The 13,432-nt window shown below is 39.9% G+C and overlaps 1 protein-coding gene across 2 annotated transcripts in view; it reads left to right on the forward strand.

Annotated features, from left to right (window-relative positions):
* The first annotated feature begins 299 nt into the window (after nucleotides 1-299).
* Nucleotides 300-13,432, forward strand: part of ITPRID2 (ITPR interacting domain containing 2) — a 41,928-nt gene continuing 28,795 nt past the window's right edge. The window contains exons 1-8 of one of the 2 annotated variants that reach the window (XM_062188712.1): nucleotides 300-561; nucleotides 874-919; nucleotides 4,528-4,577; nucleotides 5,393-5,443; nucleotides 8,429-8,474; nucleotides 8,558-8,656; nucleotides 10,155-10,363; nucleotides 11,604-12,304. In XM_062188712.1, the coding sequence (XP_062044696.1) occupies nucleotides 351-561; nucleotides 874-919; nucleotides 4,528-4,577; nucleotides 5,393-5,443; nucleotides 8,429-8,474; nucleotides 8,558-8,656; nucleotides 10,155-10,363; nucleotides 11,604-12,304 (1,413 nt within the window). In that variant the 5' untranslated portion in view covers nucleotides 300-350. The remainder of the gene's footprint in view (nucleotides 562-873; nucleotides 920-4,527; nucleotides 4,578-5,392; nucleotides 5,444-8,428; nucleotides 8,475-8,557; nucleotides 8,657-10,154; nucleotides 10,364-11,603; nucleotides 12,305-13,432) is intronic. The other variant, XM_062188702.1, reaches the window with a different exon arrangement.

Consider the following 13,432-nt stretch of genomic DNA (forward strand, 5'->3'; position numbering starts at 1 on the left):
CGGCCGGCCCAGGCTGGGGCGCGCCGGGCGGAGGCGGGAGGCGGGGGGCAGGGAACCGGGGCCGGGCCGGCGCTCGGCTCCCAGCCGCGCTCGCTCGGCCACTCGCGCTCCCGCGCCGCGCCCCGCCGGCTTCATGTGAAGCGCAGGCCCTCCGCCCCCTCCCTCCCCTTCCTTCCCTCCCTCCCTCCCTGTCCCCTCCTCCTCCGGCGCCCGCTCTCGCTCCCCGGGGCCCCCAGCCCGGCCGGGCGCTGACAGCAGGGGCAGGGGGTCCCCGCCGCCGCCGCCGCCACCGCCGCCGTCGTGTCTCACGCAGGCTCCCGGCTAGCGCGGCGGAGCCCCCCGGTGCGGCCATGAGCCGGCCCCTGGCGGCGTCGGCGGAGGCGGAGGAGGAACTGGAGTGGCAAGTGGCGAGTCGCCGGAGGAAGGCCTGGGCCAAGTGCCGCAGCTCCTGGCAGGCGTCGGAGACGGAGGACCTGTCCACGGAAGCCACGACGCAGGACGAGGACGAGGACGACGAGGAGGACCTGCCCGGCGCGAAGCTGCCGGCGGCCGCGGGCAGAGGTGGGTGCGCCGGGCTCCGGGCGCCCGCTGCGGCTTCTGGAAGCTCCGCGGGTGCCCGACAGGCCGGGGAGGGTGGGAGCGGGGACACTTCCGACCTTTAAACGCGCGCGCTTGACGAGGCATCTCCTGCGTCAACGTGGACACCTGGCTGCCGTCTGCCTCCCCTCACACGGGCGCCGAGGCGCGCCGCGCGGAGGAAGGCTGCCGGCGGCCCCGGGGGCTTGTCCTGCTTGGGAGTGCCCGCGGCGACCCGCGCGCCCGGGTCCCTCCGGGGTGGCTAACGCGCTCTCGTCCCCTCGCTCTGGCCCGCAGGAAACGTGCCCAACGAGAAGATCGCGATATGGCTCAAGGACTGCCGGTGAGTCGGCGCGCTGGCCGCCCGCGTCCCCCCGGGGAGTTCGGCGCGCGGGGACTCCGGGCTGCGTCCCCGCGCGGGTCTCGTGGCCGCAGCAAGCTAGGAACCGGAAAGTGAGATAGCTTCCTCTCTCAGCGATTGGGAACCGAGGCAGCGCGGCTGCTGGCGACTCGGTGACCGCGTTCACTCTGCAGTTAGGACTTTGGCCCGGGCGTCCTGGGCGGTCGGGGACCCTGAAGCGGATGAGCCAGCCGTCTTTTTGGCTTGAGGCAGTGCTCACGTTTTGCAGGCTGTTTTGTTTTTCTTTTGTTTTGGCATCTGGTGGTGAATCATCGCCCTTGCAAGTGTGTTTTAGATAAGTTTCATATACTGAGCGGCGTGAACTAGGCTTTCATTGCCCCGTCTCTGCCTTAATTCGGCTTGGAGAGCTGTTAGAACTAGCTAAGATTGTGTTTGGAGTTTACTTCTTGGACATGGACTTGTCACATGGCATTGGAATTCACAGAAGGGAAATGGGGCTTAGAAAGCATTCAGACTTCACAAATCTGTTTAATTACATGTTTTGGCAACTGGTACAAAAATGCTTGATAAAATACAGAGGTCGTGAGCCGTACTGCAAGTGAATCTGACTACAGTAAAAGGGGCTTGTTTCATATTGTTTCCCGACTTACTTGCTAGTTGTAAAATTTTATATGAGGAACGTAGTTTTTAACGTTTTTGATGTTGCCCCTGAGCATACATTTGCCTTCTCGGTCAGCTTTTGTTAATATTTGGCTCACGTATCAGCGTTTGAGAAGTTTTCTTTTTGCTTGTAGTGTTTTTTCTTGAGACTGATTCTCATGTGCTAGTTTATTTTTCTTCCCTAGAGACAAATACTGACTACTGCTACTATTATTGCCCTATTCTGATGAATTGACTGGAACCTTACTGAATCTTTTCACTATAAAACTCTTAACATTCACTGGAGATGTTATAAGCCCCTGGAGGCATTGTGAAATGTGTGGATCTTCTCTTTAAAGATGCACCAGGGCAAACACACTGCTTGATGTCTGGACCTCAGAATGACAGTGGCACTTTAATTTAATCCCGTGATCTCCAAATTAGGACAGTGTGTCCTTAACTGCTTCTACTTACAACTAGAATGTAGGTCCAGAACTCATCATGTGCCAGTGTTTCATTAATTGTTCAGTAGCAACATATTGTAAAATTTAAAGGCTGAAATTTTGAAGAAGCATTTCAGAACATCTCAGAGATCTTGTGAAACCAAAATCTTTCAGGTTTCCTACTAGAAATGTGTCTGAAGAGGGTGTTTTATTACTTTGACTCAGGTTTTTAAAACCCTTCAATCTGACTCTTGATTTAAATACAGTCTGAGGGACAGTATTGGCTTATAATTAGTATCTTAAAATAGGCTGAGCATTCACAAAACAATTGTAATAGTGTTTTATTGCTGAAGTTCAAGTGTATGTTTGAAAGTGTTTTTAAAAATTAAGAGCAAGGGATGAATCACTTTATGATCCATGGGCATTTAGATTGTGTATGATCATATGAAATAGTGCTCTTAAGTACATCTTTTGGGATAAATAGGCAACTGTTGGTACTCACCAAGGCACAGTCATTATGAAAATTCCAGAGGTTTTGTTGCCAATCTTGACTTATGTAGGCATGTTCTGCAGTCTGCTGCCCCTCCTGTCATAGGTTCCCTTCTTGTTTCCTGCAGTTGCACCTATTCTATACAAAAGCGGCATTCATTTGTACCTTCGGAAAGCTGGAACAAGAAGTTTTTTAATGCTAGCTATGTTATCACAGATTTGGCTGCTATGATACGTGCAACTGTATTTTTTTGTTGATACCAATTTAGATTTATTCCTAGAATTGGGCTTCCATGTTTCTGATGATTATGTACAAAACTGGAAGATAGCATTTTTCTTCACTGATAAGTTCTCAACTGTGCTTTGTTTTCTTATTGCTGCCCATATCCTAAATAAAGATACCATGTTTTCATTCCTTACAGGGAGTTTTTAGTTTGATAGCCATTTTTTTTTCCTAAGTGGAAATATGTTGCTTGAATTGACATCTGAGAGAAAAGATAGATATTTTGCTAGAATTTGGAAGTGGGTAACTCTTAGCGTGAGAGACTTGTTTTTTAAGGAGAATGGCAGTTACTTTTTGCTTATGAGCCATTTTCTTTCCCTACACAGACTAATGGAGATATTAGTGGATGTAGTAATGTAGTGTTTTGAAGTAACTAAGAAAGTAGCCATAAGGGAAGAAGAGTGGCATTTTAAAGGCATACGTTAAGAGTTTTGTTAAAAATATGTGCAAAAACTTAGCTTAAAGGTTTTACTAATATTGTTATGATAGTTGATTTTGGCTCTTTAATATTTCAGAAGCACTGATCTTTTGCAACTGAAGTTACATGTTTGCTTACAGAAAGTTTTATCATTTAACTGCCATTTCAGTAAATTTCTTTCAAAGTGTTATTTTTATGATAGATTCCAATTCTGAAGTGAATTTGTAGCAGGTATAAATTGTTACTAAAGAAAGGGTGGTATCACAAAATAGAAAATAAAGCAATATGCTTCTTACTATAACTTACTTTTGAGAAAATTAAATGTATTTTTGTATTTGAACAAGGGAATTTCTGTCATCTATGTTTGAACTACAAGAACGTGAAAAAATTTTAGTAAAGACTAATTCTTAATATTGATTGTAGTATTTTTCAGAATTAAGTGAAATCATAGTTTAAAAGCAGAAGATGAGTCTCAGACTTTACCCTTTATATCAAAAAATACAGTTTTGGGGGTAGAAGAGGTAGTACTCTGAAATGTTAGAGCTGCTAGTGATAATTTAATAGATGAAGAAAACTGTAGAGCCTCAATTCTTTTCTCTTAATTTTTTTTTTTTATGGTTTATTTTTATTTATTTGAAAAGCAGAGTTACAGAGAGAGGGAGAGATTTTCCAACTACTGGTTCACTTCTCAAATGGCTGGGCCCAGCCAAAATCAGAAACCATTAGCTGCTTCTGGGTCTCCCATTTGGGTGCAGGGGCCCGGCACTTGGACCATTCTCTGCTGCTTTCTCAGGCACATTAGCGGGAATGCTGGATGGGAAGCGGAGCTACTGGGTCTCGATCCAGCACTAATATGGGATGCTGGCTTCACGGGGGGTGGCATAAACCACTGCACCACACTGCCAGTCCCATGTGCCTCATTTCTAATTAGACTCAACTTTTTAATTTTATTAAGGTTAAATTTCATCTGACTCTGTTTTCCATTTCAGTAAAGGGCTTGAGAAGAACATTTTCTTATGAATTACTGTCAATCTGTGTTTGTTTTTGCAAAGAAAATGCTAGTTCATATCACTTGTAATTGCCGTTCTTGCTCTTAATTACTGGCAGATCAGACATGTGATTAAATCATTCCTGGGAACTGACTTGACTATAGGTATTTGCTTAGTTAGTAAGATATTATTTATGTAATCCACTTGCATTCCTTGTGTGTTTTGGGAGGAGAGTTAGATTAAGAGCTAGCTTTAAGTAAGGCTGTATAGGGACAACTCTCCAGACAGCTTTTGATGAGGCTAAGACCTCTATATTTCTGTGGTTTCAGTACGCCTTTGGGAGCCTCACTGGATGAACAAAGCAGTGGTACACTGAAGGGTAAGATAAAATTGTCTAAGTCTCTTCTGCATTGAGGATTTCACTTCATTTGTCCTCTGGGTGAAAGTGTGTATGTGAATGATAAAAGTGATGTTCATGTTTATAAAATATGCATTCTGAGCTAGAAACCAAAAGGGAGAAACTCTGTCATAAACAGTAGGTGCATTTAAGCCAATTGCCTACTTTTCTACAATGTAAAGCTGGTGTTTTTATTGTCCAGTCAGATATTAAAAAAGACTAATTAAATATAGAAATATGCCATGTAAATATAATGAAAACATATATTGAGTGAACTAGATCAACTGTAGTGCAGCATTTCTTTGCTTACATTAACTGAAATTGCCACACCTGAAATTTTACCAGCTGTGCAAGATAGAATTCTAAAGTTCAAAGTACAACAAGAATGTGCAGGTAGTGGCAAGGCATATAAAAAGCACTTATAGAGTCAGGAAAATCTAGCTTGAGATCCGGACTTAGTACGAAGAGGATAAAAGGAATCGTTGCTCCAAGATCTGGTTTTCCATGAAATTCTTGGGTAAGGTATGTTAGCCAGTTGAACATCCTCAGAGGCATAGTAAGCCTATAGATCTTGCTTTTGAAACTTTACCTGGCTGCAAGTATGATTTCTTTAAATAAAATAAAGGCTTATACTTGCTTCTCGAAATTATATAAGCAAGAATGTCCAAGTATATTCAGGTCTGAAATGTTTCACTTTATCTTATGAAATATTTGTTTGGTCAATTTGTTTTAACTAAAACAGGGGAGAACAGAACAGATCAGAATGAATTTTCTGAATTTTCAAATGTTTGTTTCAGGTGTGCTTGTGCGAAATGGAGGAAGTTTTGAAGATGATTTGTCATTGGGAGCTGAAGGTATATTTGTTGGGAAGAACTGTGTTTTCATGTAGTTTAAAAAAATAATAATTGATGAGAATGTTGAGTGCTTTCAGGTTTATGGGTCTCAGAGCGAAATGTAAAAAAGTCTTAGAAATGGCTCAGACACATTTCATGGTACTTCCCTTTTATAGATTAATAATTTAGACATAGCCTGTAGGATACATGGAGGGGTGACTCTGAAAAACCATTGTGAAATGTCTGTATGCATGTCTTCTTGGACTTAAATGCTTAAAGAACTGTTTGTGATGGACTTGTGATAGAATTAAACGAAGAGTTGTCCCGAAGAAGGAAGGAAGCTTAAATATTTATACATGAGAAAACTAAATGGAAGCTTATTTTTAGTGTGAAGTAGACTTATGTCATACTTACAGCTGCAGTTTATCTTTTGCTTTGCATTTAAGTGTCCTTTCTTTTCCCTTCTTCTTTTTCCTGATATTTAGGTTAAAGGACAAAGAGAAAATAGCAGTTAGTAAAATTTAATTTGAAAGTATTATGTTCGTATCTATTTCAGACTTCATTAGCATTTTGGAAGTGTGTTGTGCTGCTGTTTTTAAGTTTTCACAGGTTTTAAATACTTCTCTGTAGATTCAAAATAAAACTTCCTGCCACGTAAAATTAATGATTTTCATTGTTTTACTAGTATTTTAAAAGGTTTTTTGTAGCTTAATGATCATGTTTTATTTCACTGACTTAAATTGGTTATTGATAGCTTATAGCTTATTATTAATGGAAACTTTTAAAGAAACTAATGATTTTACTAAAACTTTTAAAGCTGTAAGAAGATAGTAAATTTATCCACTGAATTTAATATACATGATGTTTTTCTATTTTAAATCCATCTGTAAGATAAATTACTTGTTTAGAAACTTCTAATAATGAAAACTCTTATATGTGAATATACATATGTGAATGTATTGATTTTTATTACTTTTTGTCAGTATATTTTCAAGGAGTAAACACCGTGAGACCTTAAATTTATTGCTTCCTAATGACAACAATCAACTATCAAAATGAATTTCAGAATTACTGTAGAGGTCACTTAAAATATATTTATTTGAAAGACAACGAGAGTGAGTGAGAGGGAGATATTGATTGAGATGTTCCATCTGCTGGGTCACTCTACAAATAAATACAGCAGCCTGGGCTCTAGGAGGAGCCACGAACTCAATCTGGGTTTTCCACATGGGTGGCAGGAACTCAACTACTTGAGGCATCCTCTGCTGCTTACCCCAGTGCATATTAGCAGGAGGTTGGAATCTGGCATGAAGCTGAGACTCAAACCCGGCACTCTGATACGGGATGTTGGCATCTTGCACAGTGTCTTAACCACTATTGCGGATGCTTACCCCACTTTTGATATCTGTTTTGGTAGTTCCATAATTTTGAGTGATGTTATTGTAAATCAAACTGGGAAGAGGAATTGTAAACATGAGTCCATGAAACTATTATGTTGTTTTAAGGAAAATGACTTGCGAAAGTTACTTTTCGGCCATTTTTGATTTATTGAGTAAATATTTCCTTAGTGCTATGTGTTAAGTATCTTTCAGGTAGATGTACCAAGAAACAAAAAATTGTCATAGCTTTGCAAATATTCAATGATAAATAAATCAAGTGTGCTGTAATAGATGTGTTTGTAGTTTATTTCATTCTTTATATTTGTCTGTGAATGCTTAAATATATTTAATTCATGCAACTGTTAACATTTACTGCTTAGAATTTTTAAATCTAAGGTAAAGTTAAAAGGTAATTTTTAAAAGAAAATTTATGTTGAAATGATTAGAGGGGTGGATGTTTGGCATAGCAGTTGAGTCACTATTTAGGATGTCCGCATCCCATTCAGAGGGTTTGAGTCCTGCCTCCTTTGCTTCAGATCCAGACTCCTGCTGTTGCTCATCCTGGGAGGGAGCAGATGATGACTCTGGTGCTTGGTACTTGGGTACTTGCCACCTTTGTGGGATGCAGAATCCAGGCTCCTAGCTTCATCCTGACCAAGCCCTGGCTGTTTTGAGCACTGGGGCGTGAGGTTGTGGATGGAGGATCCCTGTCTCTCTATCTTTGTCTCTTTGCCTTTCCAATAAAATGAGAGTAATTTAAAAATAAAGCTTTTTTTTTTTTTTTTTTTTTTTTTTAATTTGCCAGGTAGAGTTATAGACAGTGAGAGAGAGAGACAGACAGAAAGGTCTTCCTTCCGTTGGTTCACTCCCCAAATGGCCGCCATGGCCGGCACTACACCGGTCCGAAGCCAGGAGCCAGGTGCTTCCTCCTGGTCTCCCATGCGGGTGCAGGGACCCAAGCACCTGGGCCATCCTCCACTGCACTCCCGGCCACAGCAGAGAGCTAGACTGAAAGAGGAGCAACCAGGACTAGAACCCAGTGCCCATATGGGGTGCCGGCGCTGCAGGCGGAGGATTAACCAAATGAGCCACGGTGCTGGCCCCCAAAATAAAGCTTTTTTAAAATAAAGAAAAGAAAAAGAAATTTTCAAGTTATATGCCTGAAACATTGCTTATAATCTTACCAAAAAAACCCACATTACAAATGATGTTTAATTATTTAATGCTGTGCCTAAACAATGATAAATTGTGTTGTGCTCTTGAGATATTCTTCATTAACAGCTTTAAATTTAATAATTAGTATTACATATGCCACATATATGCTGCCTATTTTCCTTATTATTTCTAATCTGATAAACAAATTTAATTTTAATAGGTCTTTTTATGCATTCAAGTAGATATAGTTTTACATCACCAGAAAATAAAAGCCCCTCCAAAACCTGCTAATCCTATTCTTTTCTATCTGATACTACTTTTAATGATGCTGATTTAATGAGTCAAGACATAACATTGACACGTTGGGTATGTGGGTATAATATTGTAAGTAATTTGCTTTCTTGATATTTTTATCATGGTAGTTGCAGTCCTAATAACAGTTGTTCTGTACATTTATTCTTTTTACCTGAAGCCAACCTCCTTCATGAAAGTGATGCTCAAATGGAAAATTGGTAAGTATCTATTTTGTTCTCTTCTTTCCTGAAAATGGAGAACATTCACAAAAATAAATGTTTGTATAATCTTATGTTTATAGCAATAATATCTTGGCCAAAGAGAGAAGACTACAGTTTCATCAGAAGGGGAGAAGTATGAATTCCACTGGATCTGGGAAAAGCAGTGGGACAGTCTCAAGGTAACTTACTCTGAAAGTATGTTGTAGTTACATGGTTTTGTAGGGAACCTACCCTCATTACTTTTTTCATGTTTAACCTTGAAAGTGTGAAATCAGAAAAAACTTAGTGTTTCCTGGTTCAGCATAACTGTCAGGAGCTTTTTTTTTTTTTTTTTTTAATCATGATTAAATAAAAAGCAACATGTAAAGTTTGTAGGCTGCTTGAAACCATTGATAGTATTTTGAATGTTATCATTGGCATCAAAGAGGAACTCCATAGTGGAGTAACATCAATTTGTAGAAAGCTAAAATATTTTATTAGGGATTTGAATTAACTGTGACACAGATGTGAATTAGAATAGGGGCTGGGATTGTGGTGTAGCACAAGTGGAGCCAAGCTTGTGTCCTGCTCCACTTCCTATCCAGTTCCCTGCTAATGACCTGAGAAAAGGAGCAGAAGATGGCTCAAGTGCTTGAGCTCCTGCCACTCACATGGGAGGCCCACATGAAGCTCCAGGCTTTAGCCTGGCCTAGCCCCCACTATTACAGTCATCTGGGAGTAAGCTAGCGGATGGAAGATCTCTCTCTCTCTGTCTCTCCCTCTCTCTCTCTAACTAAATAAACCTTTAAAAAAAATGAATCAGAAAAAAAAAAAAGAATCAGAATAAATCTTTCTAATTTAAAGTTTGAAATTTAAGTGTGTCTTTTCAATGTGTTAACCTAAAGATCTTGAAAATATGTATTAGAATAAGCCAAAAAATGTGTCTATGGAACTAGTTTAAACTGTTAGCCAAATTATTGTACTGGATTCTGAGCATTTACTCTGAAACTGATTCAGATGTCCTGTTCAAATTCCATCTCTAACTTTCCTGTTTTCTTCAGAGTTCTAGAAAGCTTGGATTATCATTAGGATGAGAGGAAAGAGATGAATAATGTTTAATTCTCAATAGAATCAGGGCAGAGAGTTATAGCTTTGTGGAATCTGTACTCTGAACTTTACTCCTGTCACTTCCTGTGTGGAAGGGACAGTGAAGAGTTGAGGATTAGCTCCGTCCCTCTGCTTAGAGGTCAGGTGGTTACCTCTGTTGCCTTTCCTTGGCCAGAGATAGAACAAAAGCTGAAGTCTTGCAGAGTGTTCCACAGGATCAAAGTTTTATCAGCTTTCTGGTATATTTTTCCTTTTCATTTCTTCTTTAATCTGTTTACCTCGTCCCTTCTCATTTGTCCTCTACTTGTGTTAAATAAAGAAAAATAAGGTGAGCAATCACACCTTTTTTGCCATACTGGAAGCTTGAGAAAACTAATTGACCCAAAGCATTTCAGTATTCATTTAATTCACAATGTATAAAGCTATTGAAATAAGCAGTAATTTAAAGAGCAGAAGCTGAAGAAAAGATTTCTCATAGGAGAGCAAGAAGATGTAATCATGTATAACGTGATATGGATTAGATGCTAAGATTTATTTCAGACTATAAGATATATTTCTCAATATTTTTCTTTTTCTTCTATCATTTTGTAGTGTTTCAGAATTGTTGGAACTTTATGAGGAAGATCCAGAAGAAATTCTTTATAATCTTGGATTTGGACGAGATGAACCAGATATCGCTTCTAAAATTCCTTCCAGATTTTTTAATTCATCATCATTTGCCAGAGGGATAGATATTAAAGTATTTTTGAGTGCTCAAATGCAACGGATGGAAGTAGAGAACCCCAATTATGCTTTAACAAGTAAGGTTTTAAACACCAACGTATTATTTTTTTAATTTAACATCCATAGCAAGATGACCATATTTTAAAGGTTTATGGATTTTCAGAAATAGCACTGGATAATTAGTAAATGATGTTAATTGATAGCCTAGTTATGAAATCTGCATTTTTATTCACTTACCCACTCTTATAACTTACCTAGTCTTCTTCCAATTTCTAACTCATTTATTTAACCATTATCATAATTTACTTGGAAAACCTTATGTTTGCCTTCAGATCACTTTTGTTCAAAAGTAGGGGAGTGACCTTAACATTTAATGAAGTTGATCAATTTCAGGTGCTTTTCTGTAAATCAGAGAGCATGGCTAATTTGCTCATTTCTACCCTTAGTATATCTTTGCTTATTTTTTTCTCTTTGCCTAGAGGTTTGAAAATTATTCTCTAGTTTGTTCATGGAACTCCCTGGAGATTCCTCATTATTCTAAGAGCTCTATAAATATGCTTCCTTCTCATTCCCCCCAGAATTAGGTATTATATATATACATTTATTGTGTGCCTTTTTTTTTTTTTTTTTGACAGGCAGAGACAGACAGTGAGAGAGAGACAGAGAGAGAGGTCTTCCTTCCGTTGGTTCACCCCCCAAATGGCCACCATGGCTGGTGCGCTGTGCCAATCCGAAGCCAGGAGCCAGGTGCTTCCTCCTGGTCTCCCATGCAGGTGCAGGGCCCAAGCACTTGGGCCATCCTCCACTGCACTCCCGGGCCACAGCAGAGAGCTGGACTGGAAGAGGGGCAACCAGGATAGAATCTGGTGCCCCCAGCAGGACTAGAACCCAGGGTGCCAGTGTCGCAGGCGGAGGATTAGCCTATTGAGCCACGGTGCAGGCCTGTGTGCCTTTTCTTAAGAGAGCATTTGTAAAAGTCTTAGTGGAGTCCACCACCTAAACATAGAGTCTGAGCTGTAGATCAATAGCTAGTTCTTCCTGGTTTATTTAGTGTTGTCATCATGCTTTGGTCTTATTTCTGATTTTAGAAAAATATAAATTCTAATGTTTGTAGTAAAAATCTTACTTTCTCTGCTCATTCAATAAATGGGGAGATTTAAGTGTTAGATAAGGAAAATGTTTTCGTAATTTAAAATGTAAGTTCAGTTGTTAGAATTGAAACAACAATAGTTTTTAACAAATATGTACACAGAGAAACATGTAAACATAACCACACAGGTATATGTATAATTTTTCTTTTTCTTTTTCTTTTTTTAGGCCGTTTTCGCCAAATCGAAGTGCTTACTACTGTGGCCAATGCGTTTTCTTCTTTATATTCTCAAGTCTCTGGGACTCCCCTGCAGAGGATCGGAAGTATGTCCTCAGTGACCTCTAACAAAGAGGCAGACTCGCCTCCTCCTTTAACTCGAAGTAACACTGCAAATCGCTTAATCAAAACACTATCAAAACTGAATTTGTGTGTTGATAAAACAGAGAAAGGAGAAAGTAGTAGTCTTTCTCCAGCAATTGAAAAGGGAAAAATTCTAAATGTTTCAATGATTGAAGACAGTGGCAATAAAAATGATCAAAAGTCTCAAAAAATCGTAAAGAAGAAAGACTCGTCTTCTATGTTGGCTACAGTTAAAGAAGAAGGCTCAGGTAGTTCAGCAAGTGCTCTAGAGAATGCTGACACTGATAGACTTTCTGAAGAAGCAAGTAGTAATTTTCACCAAGAAACTGAAAGTGAACCAAGTAAAGAAACTCAGAGTCATGAGAGTAAACTGGGTGAGGTGTCTGGCATTCTAGAATCTGATTTGGGTAGTGATATCAACATATCCAGCCATGATGTGTTAGAAAATAGCAGTGAGCTGAGAAATGTTCATGTATCCACACCTGAAAAAGAGCCCTGTGCACCGCTCACAATCCCTTCCATAAGGAACATACTGACACAGCAGAAGGACTCCTTTGAAATGGAAGAGGTAGGTAAAAAATTACTGAGACCAACTTCCCTTAGTGAGCTAGAAAACTTCCCTTAGTGAGCTAGAAGAAACAGGGCCCAAAAATACTTATAAAATGATGGGTAGCTAATAGATTTGTACTAGAAAAAGTCATCTCTTTTTGAGCTTCCAGGTTTCTGTTTCAAAAACCAAGAATTGGTCACAGGGTCACAGGATTATGTGATGTCAAGATAGTGGGACTGTTCAGCTCCTCTTCTGTGCTATCATCCACTAGCTGATGCTTGAATTTCAACTTCTTCTCACTCGTAAGATTTTGACACCCAAGAAGTCCTGAGAGTATATTGAAATACAAATCGGTATTGCATAATAGTTAAAAACTAAAGGCCTTGAAATGAAATGAGCTTGTGAATTCTTTCCTGCTGAGTTCCTGTGTGCCTTTAGGCAAGCTTTTCCAAATACATCTCAATGGTAAGGTTAAGTGTAAAGAGTGCTTTGAGCATAGATGTTAGTTATGACTGGGAAAAACTTGAAGATATTAAGCTTCTTCTGCCCCTGTAGAGGTGGCTGGGGGACCTTAGGAAGGAGATTTGAAAGGCCATTGAATAGCGTTTCTGCAAGACCAGAAGACAATGTTTGGTTGCTTTTAATTTTTACACTGTGATAGGCCTGCTGGTTAACAGAAATGTCCAGTTGAACAAGGGATGACTCTTATTTTGATTCAGCTAGAACTGCTTTTGGAAGAGCAGGACTGATCTTTCTGAGGTAAAGCTACATGGCTTAGAGTGGACTCTGACATCTGTCAAACAGGTGTCCTGTGGTAGGCACTGTGGCCCTTGAAGTGCTTTAAGTCTATGATGCAGGCAGTGAGGGTCTCATGGTACACATCAGGAAACTGAGGCACATGTGTGCTGGTGAAGAGTTAGGGCAGTTTTTAAATAATGTACTACAGAAAGATTTGCTTTTATAATAGTTCACAGTTGTTCTAGAATCACATGCCATTGGTTTAGGGAATTGGAAAATGGGGTAATTGATTGTGTCCGTAAATGTCCTCCTAGGTGTTTATCTCTTGTATTAGTGAAATTTTTTTATTTGTTAAAAATTTCAATTATCAATACAGCTATTTAGCTTTTGTATAGTTTTAAATATATT

The sequence above is a fragment of the Lepus europaeus genome, chromosome 1 (assembly GCF_033115175.1).
Source record: "Lepus europaeus isolate LE1 chromosome 1, mLepTim1.pri, whole genome shotgun sequence".
Lineage (NCBI taxonomy): Eukaryota > Metazoa > Chordata > Mammalia > Lagomorpha > Leporidae > Lepus > Lepus europaeus.